We start from the raw sequence: 21,791 nt of genomic DNA, 5'->3' as shown, positions 1-21,791 counted from the left end.
CAATAGAGATGATATTCACAAACAGGTTTTCCATGAATCATTGGCAATGCTGCAGGAGTGTCTCATTAGGCAATCTAAAATATACCACGACTATGGGTGGGGATACAGTAGGTAAGTTCTGTCACCATAAGCTGTCTGCTGTGTATAGCAGATTTCCATCTGGGATGCATTTGTGTGTTTGTAATAAGAAAAAAAACATTTTACTGTACATTTAGTGGATATAGTATTTCTCCCACATAATGGCACATCATACTGTACAGTAACCCCCATGTACTGTACTGTACCATACTGTATAATGGAATATTTATTGGAAAAGCATCAATATTAATGTAAAAAAAAGTATTTATTATAAAATCCAATTGCATGTACTGTACTAATCAAAATGTACAGTACTCTTATTCAGGACTTATAAAACAGAAAATAACTGTTCATACACATCAATAACAATACTACTGTATAATATTCTACATTAGTTTATGCAATAATCAGACAAAGGCAATTTTATACACATTTTTAATAATGCACCAATTTTAAATTTTAAACAGAAAATACAGTACAGAACTACATATTTGTGGCTTGACCATTTCTTTCGACTATAACAGGTAATACTTTGTACAGGTGATTTATATAATTATTACAATGTTCAGGTGTGAGTACTTCTAGCCAAAATTTCTTTATCCCATCCAACAGCTGCTGTTTTGTTGTTGGCTTCGCAACACTCCTAATGTACCTCTTCAATTCAATTGGATTCATGTCTGGTGATCTATAAAAAAAAAAAAAAGTATAGAAAAAAAGTTAGTCAATTATTGACATTAAATAGAGAAAATTAAACATGCAGTATTGTACTGTTTATTAAACCAAAAAATAAATTTACAGTACTAGAGTGCTATCCAAAAATTTTCTTGTACACTGTTGAATGAATACTCACTCTGGTGATGTGCGTTCCCAATTCATACCTTTCTCTTCCATAAATTTGGCTGAGGCAGAGTGTTTAGGATCATTGTCTTGGAATATCCTATGGTGAGTTGGGTAATATTTATTCACAAATGGCACCATACATCCCTCTACTATTGTTTCTTGGAAAAATTTCTTATCCATGATCCCTATAGAAATAAAAAAAAATTGTTCATTAATAAGCAACTCATTTTATTGTGCAGTTACATGTACTGTACAGTACAGCATGTATTTTTACAGAACACAGGCACAGAATAAAGTATAGTACTGTACCTTCAAAAAATAATAGGGGACCAGCTCCTAATCGTGTTATGCCTCCCCATACATGGACTTTCAATGGATGCTTTGGGCGTTGTTTTAATGAGATATGGTTACGTTTCCGGAATGACATTCTGGAGAACCGCTCAAGGGCAACAGACGATTCATCTGTGAAAATGACATCATGAAATGTTTCACCACTCTCAATCCATCGCCGTGCCTGTTCCAGTCTCTTTTCTTTATTCACATCTCTTATCATGGGAGATATCCTGTGAAGAGACAAAAATAATGAATCCGATACAGTAATGAAAGAGATTACTGTATATACAGTAGACTGTATGTGCAGTATACTGTATTATATACCTACTGTATACATTAAACTGTACATACATTACACTATATACAGAGTAATATATATATATATATATATACTGTATATACACACACATACATACACACAAACACAGTATACAGTATGTAATCATCACAATAAGCCAGCAATGCTTCATTGCTGTCTGAGTGCCTATACAGTAGGTATGTCTTTTGGGATAGATTTTATATATATATATATATATATATATATATATACATACACACATACACACACATACTGTATATAGTATAAAGTACACACTCTGTAAAATGATTTATGGCATTGTTATATCACTTATCAAGGGATTATTAACAGTGAATAAGTGTGCATTTACTGTATGGTTTATACTGCTTTCAGTATTTTACCTTGTTGCACCAAAGGTCCATCCCATTTTCCGTTGCATCCTTCTGACGCTGGTGGCCGCTATGTCCAGGTCATACTTGGAATGGAGAATTTGTTTTATTTGCAAAGCACTACGCTCATCATCCTCACGAGTTAGTTCCTCCACAATTTGTTGCACTCTCCTACAGTACAATACAGTATGAAAAATATGAATTAACATCACAGTTAGATAATTTTTTGGAAAAAAAAAACTTCATCTATTGTATACAGCAAGTCATTTAAACATTACAGTACTGAACAGTATGTACCATGTGCATTTTGTAGGAAATACAAATCTGTGCGTTGTTCTCTCGAAAGCATGATAGCGCACCGTTTCTAAAGTGACTATAATGCCACTTTCCTTGAGCCATGCATGGATCTCTTTGATGGTTTTATTTTCTTTTTTCATGTTGGCGATTATCTTGCTCATAGTTTTGTTGATAGTTACTGGCATGTTGTCCAACTGTAATTCCTGTATGGAGAAAAAAACGTTTGTGAATACTGTAGTCTAAAATTTACACATCTGAAAATTTGTAAGAGTTTTATGATAAAAGTTAATACTGTACATGTTTACTATATAGTACCTGATGTTCAAATTTTAGTACTGTATACTGTACAGTACTGAAAATACCACATCAGTGTTATGGACTGCAATTAGTTTCCTGTATAAAACAGATACAGTAAATAACCCTCCTTGGAAGTGCATGGGACCTGTGAGACTTACAGTAGTGTACAGCATAAGGGGCGACTGACATGATGTACAAGCATTACATACAGTACATGTCAATACTGTATGTAAATTCTTCAATTATTGCCTAACAACAATGCTGTTTACTGTATATTAAATACTGTAGGCCTAGAAATGTGCATCTCAATATGGTAGTTAAAAAACACAGGGGCCTATGGGGATAAGCGAGTTCTATGCACATTAAAAATGGCCACCGACCGTGAACCCCGAGCACGTGGCAGTGCTCGGATATGGAGTGAGAGATGGCATACATTTTACAGGCCAAGGGGCAATACTGAAGGAGCGTCACAATCCCCTAGCTAAAATACACAGGGATAAGCGAGGTCTATGCACATTATGTTACACCGAGCACGAACGCATACCAACCTGACAAAATGGCCGTGGACCGTGAACCCCCAGAACGTGGCAGCGCTCGGATATGAAGTGAGAGATGGCATACGTTTTACAGGCCAAGTGGCAATGCTGAAGGAGCGGCACAATCCCCTAGCTAAAATACACAGGGATAAGCAAGGTCTATGCACATTACGTTACACCGAGCTCGATCGCATAGCAACATGACAAAATGGCCACCGACCGTGAACCCCCAGCACGTGGCAGCGCTCGGATATGGAGTGAGAGATGGCATATGTTTTGCAGGCCAAGGGGCAATGCTGAAGGAGCGTCACAATCCCCTAGCTAAAATACACAGGGACATTACAGTAAGGATATTCATGTAAGTATATAAATAATTGTAAACAGTAAAAAAAAGAATTACCGATCAAATACTGTATGAAGAAACTGAGTCAATGAGCTGGAACACGTGAGGCTAACAGAAGTTTTCAACTGCAGAAACAGAGAGCAAATTATCAGGAGATTTCTCAAAGGTCGGAGACGATCCACACAGCAAGTCTGATTACGAGGAAACAGCTTTGCCAAGTGGATAGCGGGCAGTGACTGAGACGCTCTTTTATTCAGATTCAAACAAAGGGAATTCTTCCAGCTGAAAGTATGCTCTGTGATTGATGCCAGTATAGGCGCATTCATCCTTACACCAATCACAAAGCATGCTTTCAGCGGGAAGAATTCCCTTTGTTTGAATCTGGATAAAAGAGTGTCTCAGTCACTGCCCGCTACCCACTTTGCAAAGCTGTTTCCTCGTAATCAGACTTGCTGTGTGGATCATCTCCGACCTTTTGAGAAATCTCCTGATAATTTGCTCTCTGTTTCTGCAGTGAAAACTTCTGCTAGCCTCACGTGTTCCAGCTCATTGACACAGTTTCTTCATACAGTATTTGATAGGTAATTCTCATTTACTGTTTACAATTATTTATATACTTGCATGAATATCTTTACTGTAATGTCCCTGTGTATTTTGTCAGTTTAGTTTGCTATGCGATCGTGTCCGGTGTACCGTAATATGCTTAGACCTCGCTCATCCCTATCGCCCCTGTGTATGTTAGTTAGGGGATTGTGACGCTCCTTCAGCATTGCCCTGTAGCCTGCAAAACTTATGCCATCTCTCACTCCATATCCGAGCGCTGCCTGCCACGTGGTGGGGGCTCACGGTCGGCGGCCATTTTGTCAGTTTAGTTTGCTATGCGATCGTGTCCGGTGTACCGTAATATGCTTAGACCTCGCTCATCCCTATCGCCCCTGTGTATGTTAGTTAGGGGATTTTGACGCTCCTGCAGCCTGCAAAACTTATGAATGTGCCTCCCAAAATGACTCTCAAAGACGGTCTGCATGGTCTGGTTCTTGGACTGCTACAGTATTTTAATGTGCAGTACTGTATGATTGCTATCACTTGTGGTGAAACACCTATCTTATCAAATGCAGTAACTACTGTACAGTATAGTTGTTCGCACAGGTGATGGCAATCATACTGTACATTTAAACTGAAGTCCATAACAGAGCATTCTGTCCCTCCTGGAGAGGATCATGTTGGGAGGCACAGGGAAAAAAGTATAATACTGTATCTGCACTTTACTGCTGTGCACTTTATTTGAAAATGTAAAGTTGTTTGCTATTTTTATCATATTGTGCTTTTCATGTTTTCTTATTGTGGTTTTTATATTTTTAGACAAAAGACAAAGAATGCAGACTACCAGATTTTATGGGAGTGCCAAAACCCGCCCATCAGTGGCACAGAAACTTGCTACATTAGTCCCACAAAAGAAGAAGAAAACTGCAAAGGTGGCTCAGAAAGAAAATGTGGTGAAACCACGAAAAAATGCCAAGGCAAAGAATAATAGTTTGGGGCAGATATGTGGTTTTCCAAATGATGTCATTGTTCCATCTCTTGCAGATCACGGTGTTCAGCCAATGAATCTGGAAATACCGGTGCTAGAGGACGTGACAAACACGCTGCATCATGAAGCTTCTTTTTTGGACCATGTAGCCACCCCTGGACAAGAAGACATGTCACATTCACCACGAAGAAGGTTGGATTTCCCAGATGTGAACACCAAAGTGCAGGACTGCCAGTGTACCTGTGCTGTTTAGTAAAGGAGCTACTCAGCAAGTTGACCAATATGGAGGCAGAACTTGGTGGACAGGTAAGTAACCTTGGGGGACAGGTCAATCAGCTGCAGACAGATGTGGCTGGCCTTAAAGAAGGCATAAAGGAACAGATGGTAGAAGCCATGAAGAAAGTCATCGAACAAACAAGGGAAGAATGGCAAGTTGGAGTTGGCCGCACCATAATGACAACACACCACCAAGCAGTTCAAGTCAGCAGCCTGGACGAAGTCAGCAGCCTGGACGACCGCAGCGGCCTGGATTCAAGTGTGCTGTTGCCAGGAACACCAATGATGACAAGCACACCTGCTCACAGGCCACTTCTCAATACATTCAGAGGCACTCTGACCGATATTCACCTGGCTGTCATCTCCACTGCCCTTGACGACCATCTGTACAGAGCTTCAAATGGACATATTCAAAAATATGCACATTCTCTGTTCCAGTACCATGTACAATACGACAAATACTTGACGTGGGCCAATCGTGTGAACTTTGATGGTGCCAAGGGCAAATTTCCGCTGCCCAAAAATCTGGTACATGACATCATGGCTAGGTGTGAACGCGGCGTGAGGATTGGTGCTCCAGAAAAGAGGAAGATAAGGGATACCATAAACGCTGTGCTGAGAATGAAGAGGAAAATGCCTTGGAAGATCAACTTTGATGAAACCAGATCATTACCTAATGATCCTCCTAGCTTCAGCACATCAGCTTGACACAGCTGGAGCTAAAAAATTGTGGCACTGTACCTGTATGACCTGTAAATTTTCTGGGCCTGCATGCACTGTGCTGAATCCACTTGGAGCAGCACGGTTACTCAAAGGGGAGTGCATGAACTTGGCTCACCACATTCCTGATGGGAGTGTCTGGCCCTGGTAATGTAAGGGCCTGGTACAAGTTGCCCCTTTTATTCCCCTGGCACCAGTTGATTTTTTTTGGTGCTGTTGTATCTATCCAGTAGCAGCAGAGTCCATTGTGCTGTGTCCATCTGGGGCCTTGTGCTGTGTTTCCATCCAGGGGCTGCTGTTGTCCGTCCTCTGTTCTGGTGTCCGTATGCGACCGTGTTAAAAATCAAAAGACAATAACTAAAAATAATACAAAAAAGCAAAACCTAAAAATAATTACAAAAAAAAAGTACAAAAACCATTACCCCGCACCCCCCCACCACTAAAAAAATATAAAAAAATGTTAAAGTTAATATTGTTAATGTATTTGTGCTGTTACCTTTTGATTAAAGTACCGTACAGTATGTGTGATGTTGGCTTTCTTATTGCAATATGTGTGATGTTACATGTTCCTACTGATTTTGCCCCACGTCCATGCTGTAAATAAAGTGTTTCAATCCCCAAGCGTCTGAGTCCATTGTGCTGTGTCCATCCAGGGGCTGCTGTTGTCTGTTTCTGTTCTCCGTTCTGGTGTCTGTATGCGACCGTGTTAAAAAATCAAAAGACAAAAACGAAAAATAATACAAAAAAAACAAAAACAAAAAAATTACAAAAAAATTACCCCGCACCCCCCACCAAAAAAAAAAGTTAGTTGATATTGTTACTGTATTTGTGCTGTTACCTTTTGATTAAAGTACCGTACAGTATGTGTGATGTTGGCTTTCTTATTACAATATGTGTGATGTTACATGTTTATTTCTTCAAATAAACATGACGTGGTTTCCAATTTTTGTATTCCCAACTTCCTCATATACTATACTGTATAAATTAGTACTACTGTATGATGGGAATTCAATTAAGAGTGGTATACTGTATGTAAAACAACTTTGTTAGGCATCTTGCTTCACTGGTGTCTATGGCGGCCTGGGGAGCACTGTTACTCAAGAGAAGGGGTTGTACTGTATGCACTGTACAAGCTTGCTGAGGGGCAGAATCCTTGGGCATTTCAGGGCATGGTAGAAGTGTCCCCCATTTTATCCCCCTGTTACTGGGCATGAGTCTATGGCTTCTGATGGCTTCATCCAGGCAGGGTCAAACTGTTACTGTACTAGCACTTTGTAGTACATACAACTTTGTATATACAGTACAGTAGGTCACCATTGGTACTGTACATTACCAGTTGATCCTAATCAGTTTCCCAGTGATACAGTACATGCCACCCACTGTATTATACTGTACATGTCACACTTACTGTATGCTATTGCTACAATGTACAGTATGCTCAATCTACTATGAGATAGTGTCCTAGTCCCTTGCATTGTACTGCTGCCATGTCCCTTGATGCATCTTTCTGCATTCCTTGTAAAGCACACTTGGGGTAGATATACAGTATGAAACAGTAAGAAGACGGAGAAGTGTGCATACAGTATCAATCAACTGCTGCCTGTACATAGATTGTTTGGCTGTTAGGAATGAAATTCTGGTAATGGATGATTGTCATTTGCTCGCATCCATTACCAGAATTTCATTCCAAACAGCCAGATCTGGCAGATTATCTGCCAGATAATTGTATGGTGTACAGTATGCCTAGCCTATACAGTAGAAAAAGATACTATACAATGGAGTACAATATAACAAAAATATTTATTAAACAAAATTAAAATTAAATTAACCTTAATAAAAAATTAAAAAACTGGTCCACTAAAAGGTGGACCACCACCCGCAGTAGCTGTAGAGCATGCTGCAACTGTTCTGTGGGAAAAAAGGACAGTATTACAACACAAATACTGAATACTTTACAGTGTAGTAATGGCAATACAGTACTTTACTCTATATTAGACAATCTTGTTATTTACAATGTACAGTACTGTATTGTCAGTACAGTAAATCGAACACTACTGTATGCTGTCGAGGTAATTTAAACATTGCTTTAGTTTACCTCTTGTATAAGTGGGCTGCTGCCTGCCCGCTTCTGGGCCAACCCACCGTTCTTGCCCCTGTCTAGGGCCCCCATAAATCATTGGCACTATATTGGAGAAAAGAAAACATTAGTCACATTCCAATACTATACAATTACTACTGTATACTGTAGGTACAGTATTATACTGTATTGCGGCATTCAAAATATAAAGTATTGTACAAGAGTTTAGCTTCAACAGGTCATAAACAAATTGTCAAAGGAATAAAACACCACAGTACAAATACTGTAGACATTTATGTATTAGCAGTCATGGCATTTGATGACAGCTTCAGTGTGGCAAAAAAAGAGGGTTACAGTACTGTAGGTGGTGTTGTAGGGAGTACTATCAATAACAGTGGACTGTACTCAGAGCCAGCCATAACCAATATGATTCCCTAGACAAGTTTTTGGATGCTGCCCCCTTGCACAGACGCTATTTCCGCCTCTGACCCTGTACCCCTTTCCCAGAACCATCACCCCTCAACCATAGCAGTCCTCATTTTGGTGCTCCTCCAACCTACTGTATGGTTAAAATAGGAACAGTGTGCACATTCGGTGTGCATCCCAAAATGGTGCATGTTCTTGCTGGGAAGGGGCATGGCCACACAGTAATTCCCCAAGTTGAAATTACGCCACACAGTACTGCAACTTTATTCACATTATATCATGCAATAGTGTTTCTTATTCTCATTACATCATATGATAGCCCCACATTACTCCTCAAAGTATTCCCACTTATTCACATTGCATCACATCATATTGCTCTTTGTTCACATTAGACCACACAGTAGTGCCCTTGCTACAGTATATGTTACACAACAAAGTACTGTAGTACCCCTTATACACATAATACTGCACATTAGTCATGCATTTTGTATGCAGATAGAGACGCAGTCACACACAATATACTGTAGGCATGCTGCATATCATGTTAATCACCAGTATATACAGTTTACAGTATATACTGTACCAACAGCTGCATCCCTCCTGCCAGAACGCCGGCAGTGGGATGAGTGCTCCAAGTCTCCTTGCAGCCTTGTTGCTCTCACAATGCAGCAGACTTGTGACTCGCATAACTCCACACAGGATCTATTCTCCCTCTATGGGTGTCGTGGACACCCACAAGTGGGAACATATGTAGCGTAGGTATTACACCTATCGGCATTGTCACTGTTAACCCGACAGCTGGCATTTAACTGCAATGAGCAGAAAGACAGAAATGGATAGACTGTCAGTATGGAAGAGAGGGGTAGGATGAAAGATGGCTGGGTGTGATGAAGAAGTGGGCATTGAGAGCCTGTCTTACAAACAAGTTTAATATACTGTACAGTACTTTAGACTTGGAGAATTCCAGAGATACAGTACTGTAGAGAGCAGCCTCTGCAAAATATTGGAGGTGGCAGTTTAAGGAAGAAATCAGTAGTCAGGAAACGCAGCATGCATTTGTGGAGTGAAGAGGGTGAAAAAGGAGAGAATGTACAGTATGTACTGTAAGGTTATGTCAGAGATGATCAGCTCAGTGTTATACATGTTACAGTAAGTTAGAGTACAGTACAGTGCATTATGTATTTCTCTCCTATTACCTGGTGTCTCCTCCACTGGTTGGTGACGGACTGTAAAAAGATAAAATACAGTTAGTCATATCAGTTTGACTTAAAATAATGTTGGAGAAAAAAATACTGTAATTACAGTACCAACTATTGCTACTGTACAGTATATTTACCAAACATGTATTCTGGCTGGTCGTCTGTGGGTAAAAGAGAAGAATATTATAAGATACAGTATACAGTAAAAAGTATAATAATAGTACACTAGTGTCCAGGCCCGGTGACAGGTGGGTAAAAAAAGGAATGCTTGTGACAGGCATGGTGATTCCAAGGGGCCCCACCAAGACCATCAGAAAATTTGTGAGTGGCCTGTATGCCGGTGATTATGACTAGACTAAGGTAGCAACTTTTTTTTGTTTTGAATTATGTATACTGTACTGTACTGTACTGTATGTGCTACCTATTTACACTCCATGCAATGATGGCATATTGTGCAGTACATTTAAAATATTTAGCAGTTACTGTAGTGGTAATTTTTGGGATGACAGTATCAGCATACTGTAAGTATCCAACTGCGGCCCCCAAACAGATGCCGCTCCTAGGTACAGTACGTGCCTCTCGTGCCTAATGGGAAATTCATCACTGTCAGTAGCTAGAGAGAGAGATGAATGGAGAGACAGTGGCAAGGAGAGAGAGAGAGAGAGAGAGAGAGAGAGAGAGAGAGAGAGGTAAATTTAGTCAAGATGGGATTTTTATTTAGAACAGGTGATGTTGTCCATACAGTAGCAACCAATCAAATATTACCTACTGTACTGCATCATCGTCTGTAAGTGTAGCTAGATAAATGTTAATGTGGAATGTGATAGTTTGCTACTGTATGGGCAGCATCACCAGTTCAAACTAAAACGCTCATCTAAAGTCCCCCATCCACTATTCCGATTTGTGCAATTTTCATCTGATTTCTACGCATTTTCCAGAAAAAACTGATCAAAAGTGCTACTCTGATGGCATCTGATCAATGTCAGTAATAATTCTTACCACTAAATTGCGCCTCCTTATCTTCATCCTCCTCCTCCTCGACGGCCTGTTCCAGTGTAGGGCCTGTGAAAAAAACATTAATGAGAAAAAAAGGTGCATTACAGGAAATACACTACTGTACTATTTTCAACACAATGTTGCACATACAGAAACATATAATTTGACGACAAATACTGTAATAACCACTTTGCCCATCTAATCTCCTTCTTTTTTTTACCATTTTTTTTACATCAAACCTTATTTGAGCCTTATTTCTTTGTAAGGATATCCTTATGTCTCTTCCATGCATGTTTAAATACTGTAGCTCTACTGCTTTAGGCTCTACCACCTCTGATGGGAGGCTATTCCACTTGTCCACTGCACTTTCTGTGAAGTAATTTTTCTTAAAATTCCCAATGAACCCCCCACCCCCCTCCAGTCTCAGTGCACGTCCTCGTGTCCTATTGCTTGCAGTATCTTCATTAGGAGAATGTTTCCCTCCTGGACTTTATTAAAATTAGAGATGTGGAAATTTTTCGGGTTTTGTGTTTTGGTTTTGGATTTGGGCGTGTTTAGGATTCTGGTGTTTTTTTTCTAAAAACCCCCTCAAAAACAGCTTAAATCATAGAATTTGGGGATAATTTTGACCCTATAGTATTATTAACCTCAATAACCATAATTTCCACTCATTTCCAGTCTATTCTGAACACCTCACAATATTATTTTTTGTCCTAAAATTTGCACCAAGGTCGCTGGATGACTAAGCTAAGAGACCCAAGTGGCCGGCACAAACACCTGGCCCATCTAGGAGTGGCACTGCAGTGGCAGACAGGATGGCACGTATAAAAATTTGCCCCAAACATCACATGATGCAAAGATAAATAAATAAAAAAAGGAGGTACAAGATGGAATTGTCCTTGGGCCCTCCCACCCACCCTTATGTGGTATAAACAGGACATGCACACTTTAACAAACCCATCATTTCAGCGACAGGGTCTGCCACACGACTGTGACTGAAATGACTGATTGCTTCTTTTTTTGGTGGGGGTCCAAACCAATCAATCTCTCCTTGCTCAAACTGGCTCTACAGAGGCAAGATGTACCAGACTGGACTTACTTGATGGGTGCAGTGTGGTGGGGGACAGAGGGTGCTGGTCCTCCTCTTCCGCCACGGCCTTTGACAGTGTAGGGCCTGTGAAAACAAAAATTCCATGAGATATACTTTTAGTATTCTGTGTTGAATACAGTATAACAAAAATTCAGTCAGGTTGGAGGAGAGTAGATTTCGCACACAGAGACGAGAATGTCGAGGCCAGAATCAGTGGGTAGTGGAGGAGGTCTAGGATACCGTACCTCACCCTGTTGGGATTGCTGCAATCATGATGCTGCTGTCGGTCACTGACCGCTGGAATCCTGACTGCTGGTCACGCAAACCCAACCAATTATAAATAAAAAGCAGAAATAGATAGTCCTGAATTAATTGCACTCTATTTGGCTGTAATTAGCCTTCTTGCTAATTGTGCATGAATACGCTTGAATCTAAAAGTATTTTGATGAAGTCCAAATGTAGTGAAAAAAATGAATGAAAAAAATGATGAAAAAAGGAAAAAATAAAAATGAATGAATTATTGAAAAACGAAGAAAAATTGAAAAAGGAGAGAAAATGTCTATTTGATTGAAAATCGGGCCGCGGCGTCCCGCTGGTATTAACTGAGTGCACTTTGTTTAAAAAGTATTCTGCTACTGACAGACAAACAGCAGTGGAGAGTGCGTGAGGAAGAAAGGGACTCCGGACTGGTCTGCCTCCCCCTGCTTCTGCCTCCGTCACTGTGACTGTGTTCTGTCACAGGTCGGAGGCTTGTCAGCCTGGGTTTGGTGCCTGTCTTGGAGGGGGAGATGCACGCACTGCGACCACTCTCAGAGTGGTTCGTTGCCGCACTTCCCCCACCTACAGAGACTCACCTTTGATCTCCTCCTCCTCTGCTGGATGTGTCAGCGGCAAGTTGTTTCCTCGCTGTTCGGCCGTCGTCCGTGATCTGCAGACACTTCCTGGTTTTCAGTCACGTGACCGGGTTCTCTGTCTTGTTCCGCTCCTTCTGCTCGATCGTGCAGCTGTTGTAGATAGTGTGGGGAAAATGCTCCAACGCGTTTCGGCCCTTGGGGGCCTTCCTCTGGGAGAAGAAGTGTATATGATTTCTCCTGTGGTGAAGGAATAAATAGGCTGATCTGTGGTTCCTTCGTTCTGATTGGATGTCGTGCTTCATGTTATGAGAGGCAGTTGTTCTTGTCAGTCACATTGTGTAACCAATGAAAGGCATGTGCTCAGTCTTTCATGGTCCTTTTTGATTGGTTTTGCAACTGTCAGTGACGGAGGCAGAAGCAGGGGGAGGCAGACCAGTCCGGAGTCCCTTTCTTCCTCACGCACTCTCCACTGCTGTTTGTCTGTCAGTAGCAGAATACTTTTTAAACAAAGTGCACTCAGTTAATACCAGCGGGACGCCGCGGCCCGATTTTCAATCAAATAGACATTTTCTCTCCTTTTTCAATTTTTCTTCGTTTTTCAATAATTCATTCATTTTTATTTTTTCCTTTTTTCATCATTTTTTTCATTCATTTTTTTCACTACATTTGGACTTCATCAAAATACTTTTAGATTCAAGCGTATTCATGCACAATTAGCAAGAAGGCTAATTACAGCCAAATAGAGTGCAATTAATTCAGGACTATCTATTTCTGCTTTTTATTTATAAATAAACATCACTTTGAAACTCAAACAAGCATTTTCACCATTTATTACACTAGTGTAGACACATGCAAACCCAAAACCGGGGATGAGCGCAGTGTGAAAAATTTCCACTTTTGCACCAATATTCTAACAAGTAGGACCAACTTGTTAAACACCAGCAGCACTCCCCGTAACGTTAGCACATTTCTGTGCGCAGTCCACCCAAATCCTATATCTTTCAAACCCAACCAATTAGTTTAACACAATGTACAGTACAGTACAATACTGCAGTTTACTTACCAAGTTGGGGAGAGGGCTTCTCCTCCTCCTCTTCCTCCTCCTCACTGTCAATAATTACTGAGTGGAAAAAAAATATATAAACAAAATACAGTAGAGTACAGTTACAGTACTACTGTACAAAATTGCACAGTAGTCTACAGTCGTACAGTGCTACAGGAGGTAGATAAATATTCATAATACAGTAGGAGCAGAATGACTGTCCAGTGGTAGGGGACATACAGTACTGTACTGTACTGTACTGTACCTGTATTGAAAACACCTGCTGTCTGGATCCCGACATTCAGAATGCCGAGTCCGGAATCAGAGTATGATTGGAGGGTTAGGCTAGTGGAGGGTGGGTAGGATGCACAATTTTGGGCACCATACTACAAAATGGATATTGTGAAACTGGAAAAGGTTCAGAGGCGGGCTACCAAACTGATCAAGTGGATTGAGTAGCTGGAATACGAGGAAAGGCTTGCTAGGCTAGGCATGTTTACATTGAAAAAGAGGAGATTAAGAGGGGACATGATTAAAATTTACAAAATATAAGAGGACAATACACGGAGCTTGTGGAGGGTCTGTTTTTTATAAGATCTGCTCAGGTTGGAGGAAAGGAGATTTCGCACACAGAGGTGAAAAAGGCTTCTTCACAGTGAGGACAATACTGTACATCAGGCATTCCCAACCACGGTCCTCAAGGTACACCAACAGTGCATGTTTTAGTGATATCCAGGCTTCAGCACAGGTGACTTAATTATTAGCTCAGTTATTTTGATTTAACCATCTGTGCTGCAGCCTGGATATCACTAAAACCTGCACTGTTGGTGTGCCTTGAGGACCGCGGTTGGGAATGCCTGCTGTACATGTTTGGAATTCCCTGCCTGAGATAGAGTAGTAAAGGCAGACTTGGTCAATACTTTTTGGAATGTGCGAGATAAATTCCTACTGTTCTTACTACACTGTGTCTCCTCCTCCTCCAGCTCCATGCAAATAATGTCTGTGTTGAATATAAAACAAATATATATATATATATATATATATATATATATATAAATAAATAATAAAAATCATATAAATATATATTATAAAGCAAAAATGAAAAATAGGAAAAGAATGACTGTCCAGTGGTAGGGGATGTACAGTATAGTACTGTACTATACTGTACCCGTCTTTAAAATACCGGCTGTCGGGATACTGACATTCAGAATGCAGAGTCTGGATTCAGAGTATGATTGGAGGGTTAGGCTAGTGGAGGGTGGGTACAGGGCCGGCTCCAGGCCTACTAGCACCCTGAGCGAGAAAATGTAAAAGTGCCCCCCCCCCATGCGCGCGCCGAAGGCGCGCGCGCTCTTGGAAAAGTGGGCGTGGCCTCCTGAAAAAGTGGGCGTGGTCTCGTCCCCCAGCAGTGCCAGCTACACATGACATGCCCTCCAGCAGTGCCAGCTACACGTGCTAGTGTTCACTTTTTAGGGCAGGTTGCTGATCACAGGGAGGGCACATTTTTAAGTTAGGTGGGCAAAATGATGTACATACTGTAATGCTTGTTGTTCCCATTTCCACACGCTAAAGCATGGACAGTGCGCGCCGAAGGCGCGCAGCAAAAATTTAGGGGAGTTACTTCGTGGGGAAGGTGCGTAGCCACATTATAGTGGCAATTCACATTACACCACACAGTAGTGCAGCTAATACACATTGCACCAGGTAGAACCTCCTATAAGAGCACGTTAGACACATTGCGCCAGGTAGAGCACTGAGACACACTGCCCAGCCACAGACGCCTAGCGGGAACACTACATGATATGCCCCCCAGCAGTGCCAGCTACACATGACATGCCCCCCAGCAGTGCCAGCTACACGTGACATGCCCCCCAGCAGTGCCAGCTACATAAATGGCCACACAGTTCCAGATGGATAAATGCCCCCACAGCGCAGATATGCCCCCACAGTGCCACATACATTAATGCCCTCACAGTGCAAGATATGCCCCCACAGTGCAAGAAATGTCCCCACAGTGCAAGAAATGCCCCCACGGTGCCAGATACATAAATGCCCCCACGGTGCCAGATACATAAATGCCCCCACGGTGCCAGATACATAAATGCCCCCACGGTGCCAGATACATAAATGCCCCCACAGTGCCAGATACATAAATGCCCCCACGGTGCCTGATACATAAATGCCCCCACGGTGCCTGATACATAAATGCCCCCATGGTGCAGGATACATAAATGCCCCCACGGTGCCTGATACATAAATGCCCCCACAGTGCCAGATAAATGCCCCCACAGAGCCAGATAAATGCCCCCACAGTGCCAGAAATGCCCCCACAGTGCCAGAAATGCCCCCACAGTGCCAGATATGCCCCCACAGTGCCAGATATGCCCCCACAGTGCCTGATATGCCCCCACAGTGCCAGAAATGCCCCCACAGTGCCAGAAATGCCCCCACAGTGCCAGAAATGCCCCCACAGTGCCAGATAAATGCCCCCACAGAGCCAGATAAATGCCCCCACAGAGCCAGATAAATGCCCCCACAGTGCCAGAAATGCCCCCACAGTGCCAGATATGCCCCCACAGTGCCAGATATGCCCCCACAGTGCCAGATATGTCCCCACAGTGCCAGATATGCCCCCACAGTGCCAGATATGCCCCCACAGTGCCAGATATGTCCCCACAGTGCCAGATAAATGCCCCCACAGTGCCAGATAAATGCCCCCACAGTGCCAGATAAATGCCCCCACAGAGCCAGATAAATGCCCCCACAGTGCCAGAAATGCCCCCACAGTGCCAGATATGTCCCCACAGTGCCAGATATGCCCCCACAGTGCCAGATATGTCCCCACAGTGCCTGATATGCCCCCACAGTGCCAGAAATGCCCCCACAGTGCCAGATAAATGCCCCCACAGAGCCAGATAAATGCCCCCACAGTGCCAGAAATGCCCCCACAGTGCCAGATATGTCCCCACAGTGCCAGATATGCCCCCACAGTGCCTGATATGCCCCCACAGGGCCAGATATGTCCCCACAGTGCCTGATATGCCCCCACAGTGCCAAATATGCCCCCACAGAGCCAGATATGCAATGCCCCCACAGTGCCAGAAATGCCCCCACAGTGCCAGAAATGCCCCCCACAGAGCCAGAAATGCCCCCACAGTGCCAGAAATGCCCCCACATAACCAAAAATGCCCCCTGTGTGCCAGAAATGCCCCCACAGTGCGGTTCTCCCCCCCCCAAAAAAAAAAAATACCTGCGGCGCTGGGGAGGAGTACTGCTGTCCGCCTGTGTGGGAGCGCTGGCGGGCGGGAGGCCGGGCGAGTGAGCCTGAGCCTGGGTCCGGGCTGGCGGGCGGGCGGGCGGCCACTTGTGCAGGCGGGCTATGCGCGGCGCCGGCGTCTGACGTTAGATACCGGCGCCGCGCAGCGCGCATACACAGCGCGACCGCCAAATGCTGCAGCAGCACACACACAGGGCCGGCTCCAGCATCGAATATGGCGGCGCCAGCGCGTGGCGCCCATTAAGGGTGGCGCCCTGCGCGGCCGCTCTATTCGAACATGCCTAGAGCCGGCCCTGGGTGGGTAGGATGCACAATTTTGGGCACCATACTACAAAATGGATATCGTGGAACTAGAAAAGGTTTAGAGGTGGGCGACCAATGTGATCAAGTGGATTGAGAAGCTGGAATACGAGGAAAGGCTTGCTAGGCTAGGCATGTATACATTGGAAAAGAGGAGATTAAGAGGGGACATGATTAACCTTTACAAATATATACAGTACAGTAAGGGGACAATACACAGGACCTGTTTTTGATAAGATCGACACAGAGGACACGTGCACAGTCACTCGTGTTGGAGGAGAGGCGATTTCGCACACATAGGCGAAAAGGGTTCTTCACAGTGAGGGTAATATTGTACATGTTTGGAATTCCCTGCATGAAAAGTAATAAAAGTGGACTCGCTTAATACTTTTAAGAATGGGCTTGAGAAAATCCTACTGTACTTACTATACTGTGGCTCTTCCTCCTCCTCCCCCAACTCCACGTAAGCGACATCTGTGTTGAATATAAAAAAAAAATTATAAGCCAGAAAATAAAAGTCAAATTTGACATTGTTATTTCCAATACTACTGTACTAAAGTATTATCCAATACTTTACAGTAGTACAGTGCTACAGGAAGTAGAGAGGCAGAGAGACATTCTTAGCCGGAGTGTGGAATGACCGTCCATTGGTAGGGGATGTACTGTATCTGTATCTAAAATACCAGCTGTCCGGACCCCGGCATTCAGAATGAAGAGGCCGGAATCAGAGTATGAATGGAGGGTTAGGGGGAGGATACCGTACCTCAACTTGATGGGATTTCTGCAATCAGGATGCCGCTGTCGGTCACTCGACTGCTGGAATCCTGACCACTGGTCATGTGAACCCAACCCATTGGTACACAATTGGAAAACTCACCTCTTCAGACAAGCCTACTGTATCATATTCCAGACCCACCCACATAACCTTCAATGCTTCCTTATCCAATTACATACTCTCTGTACAGAACACACAACCTCACCTATTTACATATAGATTGTAACCTTGCGAGCAGGGCCTTCCTACCTCTACTGTACTGTAGGTCTGTCTGTTTTTACACAGTTTTGTTCTACGACTGTTATTCTAATTGTAAAGCGCAACGGAATACTGTATGCTGCACTATATATGGTAAGAAACTGTTAATAAATCCATAAAAAAGAAATGTACAATACAGTATAGTAGAGTACAGTACAGTAGATTACAATTCTTTCCAGGCAGGCCTGAAGGCTCCCCCATCTCCTCCTCTTCCGCCTCCGTGTCAATAATTAGGCGATCTATGTGTAAAAGATAACAAGTATTGTAAAATAAAAAAAAATTACCTTAATACTGTAGGAAACTAGTGTGTCTGTAACAAAAAAAATGATTACCACTTCCGGAGCTCGCTACCTCCGGCTCCTGGGCAGATGGGGTAGGCTCCTGGGTGGGTGGGGCACGTGCTGCTGTTGAAAAATAACACTGTAACATAAGCTACTGTACAGTACAATGAAATAAAGTACAGTAAATAATGGATAAAAATAAATCAAAATATCATAAGATACAGTATGCCGGCGCTCAGTATCCCGATGATGGCATCCCGAATGCAAGAATATCAAATCGGAAATTCCCCACAGGGGGTTGTTAAGTATATTCCCCCCCCAACCAAAAACCTACCCTCAAGCAGCCTAAACCTCCCACTTGGTGCTTAACCCTAAGTCCCCCCTGGTGTTGCCTAAACCTAACCACCCATGGCCGCAGGATAACCCTAAATCTACTCCCTTTCCTGGCTGTATACTCATTGCATCTGGCGTCCTTACAATCAGGATCCTGTCTGTTGGGATCATGGAGCCGGTCTCCCACCCAATTCGAGACATCGGCACCGCCATTTTCAGGGGTGTGTGGAATCCAGCACCAGGATCCCGACCGCTGTGATCCCAAATCATGAAAGTCACAACAGAATTTTCGGTACACAATACCATTGGGAAGCAAGCCAGAAATCGGAGAGTAGTGTGCTTACCGGATGAGATGGGGCCTGGCGCCTCATCACTAGCCAGGGACTGTGGTGGGTGCGGGCAGGCAGGTGGCGGTGGTACTGTGGAAAAAAAATAACAATGCTGTAAGTGAAGCTGTCAATTTGTAACATGTACTGTACAGTATCCAGGATACATGTACAGTAGTGTAACGATGACAGTCGCACCAGAATCCCCGTTACACAATATCACTAGGAAGCAAAGCAGTAATCAGAGAGTAGTGTGCTCACCGGCTGCACTGGTGCCTGGCGCCTCATCACCAGCCAGGGCCTGTGGTGGGTGTGAGCTGGCAGGTGGCGGTGGTACTGTGAATTTTTTTTTTACAGTACCGTAAGTGAAGTTGTGTATAAATTATCTACTACTGTATATAAAAGCGAATGTCTGTCCTTCTGTCTTTCTATACAATTCCACAGTTTACAAGTGAGGATCGTAAAATTTGCCATACAAGCGTATTAAAACACAGCGGACGCAACTAATACAATTTGAAATCCCTAGCACCCCTAGGGGGGAGACAGCAGCACAGAATATGTCAGCAGACAGCATAACTCCCCACTGCCTGGACCTATTTACAACACACTCGGTACACATACAGTATGACTTACAGGCTGGGAACAAACACTGTGGGGATAAGACACCCCTAGTACTCCTAGGGGTGGGCCAGCGGCACAGACTATATCAGGACATGCATGATACAGTATGTCAGTGATAACAGGGATGCATGTGACACGGACAGTGACATGATGTGAGGTGGGGAATGCAGGTAGAACAAACCCACACACTGAGAGTTATATACTTGAAGTACAGTAGCATGGTTCCCCTGCAGCACAGAGTATATCAGGAGATAGATAATGTGCTGCGCTATATAAGAAACTATAAAAAAAAGATTATTTTACAGGAGCACCAACATGATGTGAGGATGGGAATTGGAGGCAGAAAGTAGCCACAGACTGAGAGTTGTATAGTAGGAAGAGCGAGGGGACCAAAAAGGGGTCCGGCCACTACACAATCTGCATCAGAGAAGCCAGATACAGTATGTCTAAAGTATACAGTAAACTAGATCGCCAGCAAATGTAAATTAATAAACAACTACTGTATCACTGTAATTTACCATCCTCATCCCGTAGTGAAGCACAGCACGGGTATTCAGCTATCTACAATGTTATTTATACTGTGTGTTTAATATTTACATTTAGTTTTGTAAACAGACATTCTTAACATCACGGGCCACCAGATCTCACAGGAAGTGTCCCACCCTCTCTCCCATCCGGATTGCAGTAAGTTATCTGTGCTGGTCAGGACAAGGGGGTTGGACTGTATAAATCACTACAGTATGTACACTACTGTATTTGACAATACTTACCAGCTTGGCGGCGCCTGTCCTGCCTCCTGTGCCGTCGTGCTACCAGCCCTGTAAAAATATATATACAGTATAATAGCAGCATACTGTACAGCCAATGAAATTCAACATTGACAGCATCTTTATGACATCACAATCAATGAAATTGTTCATTCTAGTACCCTGCACCTAATCACTCAGGAGGGCATAGTGTACTGTACTGTCTTCAAAACTTAAGGGGCACATTTCTAAATGTGACATACAGTACACTTACAGTATCGCTACAGTACAGTAGGTCCAGGGTATTAGACAGAACACTACCTTTATAGACATTGTAACACACATTAGCATTTCCCTTATAAACATTATGACACACATCAACATGCGGCCCTCCCACCCTTAACCATCTCAGTACTGTTCATTACAGTATAAATTTATTTCATGACAGATGATGCAGCACTCACCTGAATTCATCATATTCACGTCATGTCACAGTAGTGCAGTTTATTCACGTCACAGTACTGTCCTTGATTCACGTTGTGTCACACAGTAGAGCACCTTATTCACGTTACTGTACTGTACGTCACAGTAGTGCAGTAGTATATCCACATTACGTCACAAAGTAGAGATCTACCACAGACATGAACCTTATAACACATTATGCAAGAGTAATGCACGTCAGAACACATTAGGCCACTGTAACATCCGTTAGAATAATTTCTGCCACAGTAACGACCCTTAGAACACTGCACTATCTGACACACAAATCTCCCTTCTAACAAAAAAATAGTGACTGGAACTTTGGGAATAAAACCCGGGACTCTCAGCGTGGTAGGCAGGAGACTGCAATTACAGCTGCACGTTACACTGAATGATAATGTACGATACACTGCACAATACGCTGCAGGTACACTGCACGACACACTGCAATTACACCACACAATGCACTGCACAACACTGCATATGCACTGCACTATGTGATACAGTACACTGCACAATACGACAAACTGCACATTACACTGCACAATACGCTGCAGGTTCACTGCACGACACACTGCAATTACACCACACAATGCACTGCACGACAGTGCATACTGTATGCACTGCGTGATACGACAAACTGCACATTACACTGCACATTTCCCTGCAAAATATGATACAATGTACACTGCACAAAAAACTGCAATTACCACATGTGTATACAGTACACTGCACGATGTGATTCACTATGCATTACACTCACTGCACAATA

General features: G+C 43.0%; 1 protein-coding gene across 1 annotated transcript in view; it reads right to left on the bottom strand.

Annotated features, from left to right (window-relative positions):
• Window positions 1-2,272: 2,272 nt before the first annotated feature.
• Window positions 2,273-21,791, bottom strand: part of LOC134934612 (uncharacterized) — a 46,727-nt gene continuing 27,208 nt past the window's right edge. Inside the window, exons 4-15 of the mRNA XM_063930009.1 lie at window positions 20,564-20,611; window positions 19,191-19,265; window positions 18,565-18,636; window positions 18,365-18,471; window positions 17,626-17,752; window positions 13,644-13,700; window positions 11,736-11,810; window positions 10,640-10,702; window positions 9,778-9,801; window positions 9,638-9,667; window positions 8,034-8,120; window positions 2,273-2,438 (exon numbers count right to left, since the gene is read on the bottom strand). Coding sequence (XP_063786079.1) covers window positions 2,359-2,438; window positions 8,034-8,120; window positions 9,638-9,667; window positions 9,778-9,801; window positions 10,640-10,702; window positions 11,736-11,810; window positions 13,644-13,700; window positions 17,626-17,752; window positions 18,365-18,471; window positions 18,565-18,636; window positions 19,191-19,265; window positions 20,564-20,611 — 845 coding nt within the window. The 3' untranslated portion in view covers window positions 2,273-2,358. The remainder of the gene's footprint in view (window positions 2,439-8,033; window positions 8,121-9,637; window positions 9,668-9,777; window positions 9,802-10,639; window positions 10,703-11,735; window positions 11,811-13,643; window positions 13,701-17,625; window positions 17,753-18,364; window positions 18,472-18,564; window positions 18,637-19,190; window positions 19,266-20,563; window positions 20,612-21,791) is intronic.

This window comes from Pseudophryne corroboree, chromosome 6, assembly GCF_028390025.1.
Source record: "Pseudophryne corroboree isolate aPseCor3 chromosome 6, aPseCor3.hap2, whole genome shotgun sequence".
Taxonomy (NCBI): domain Eukaryota; kingdom Metazoa; phylum Chordata; class Amphibia; order Anura; family Myobatrachidae; genus Pseudophryne; species Pseudophryne corroboree.
The sequence above is the reverse complement of the archived record's forward strand: the minus strand, read 5'-3'. Positions and strand labels throughout refer to the sequence as shown.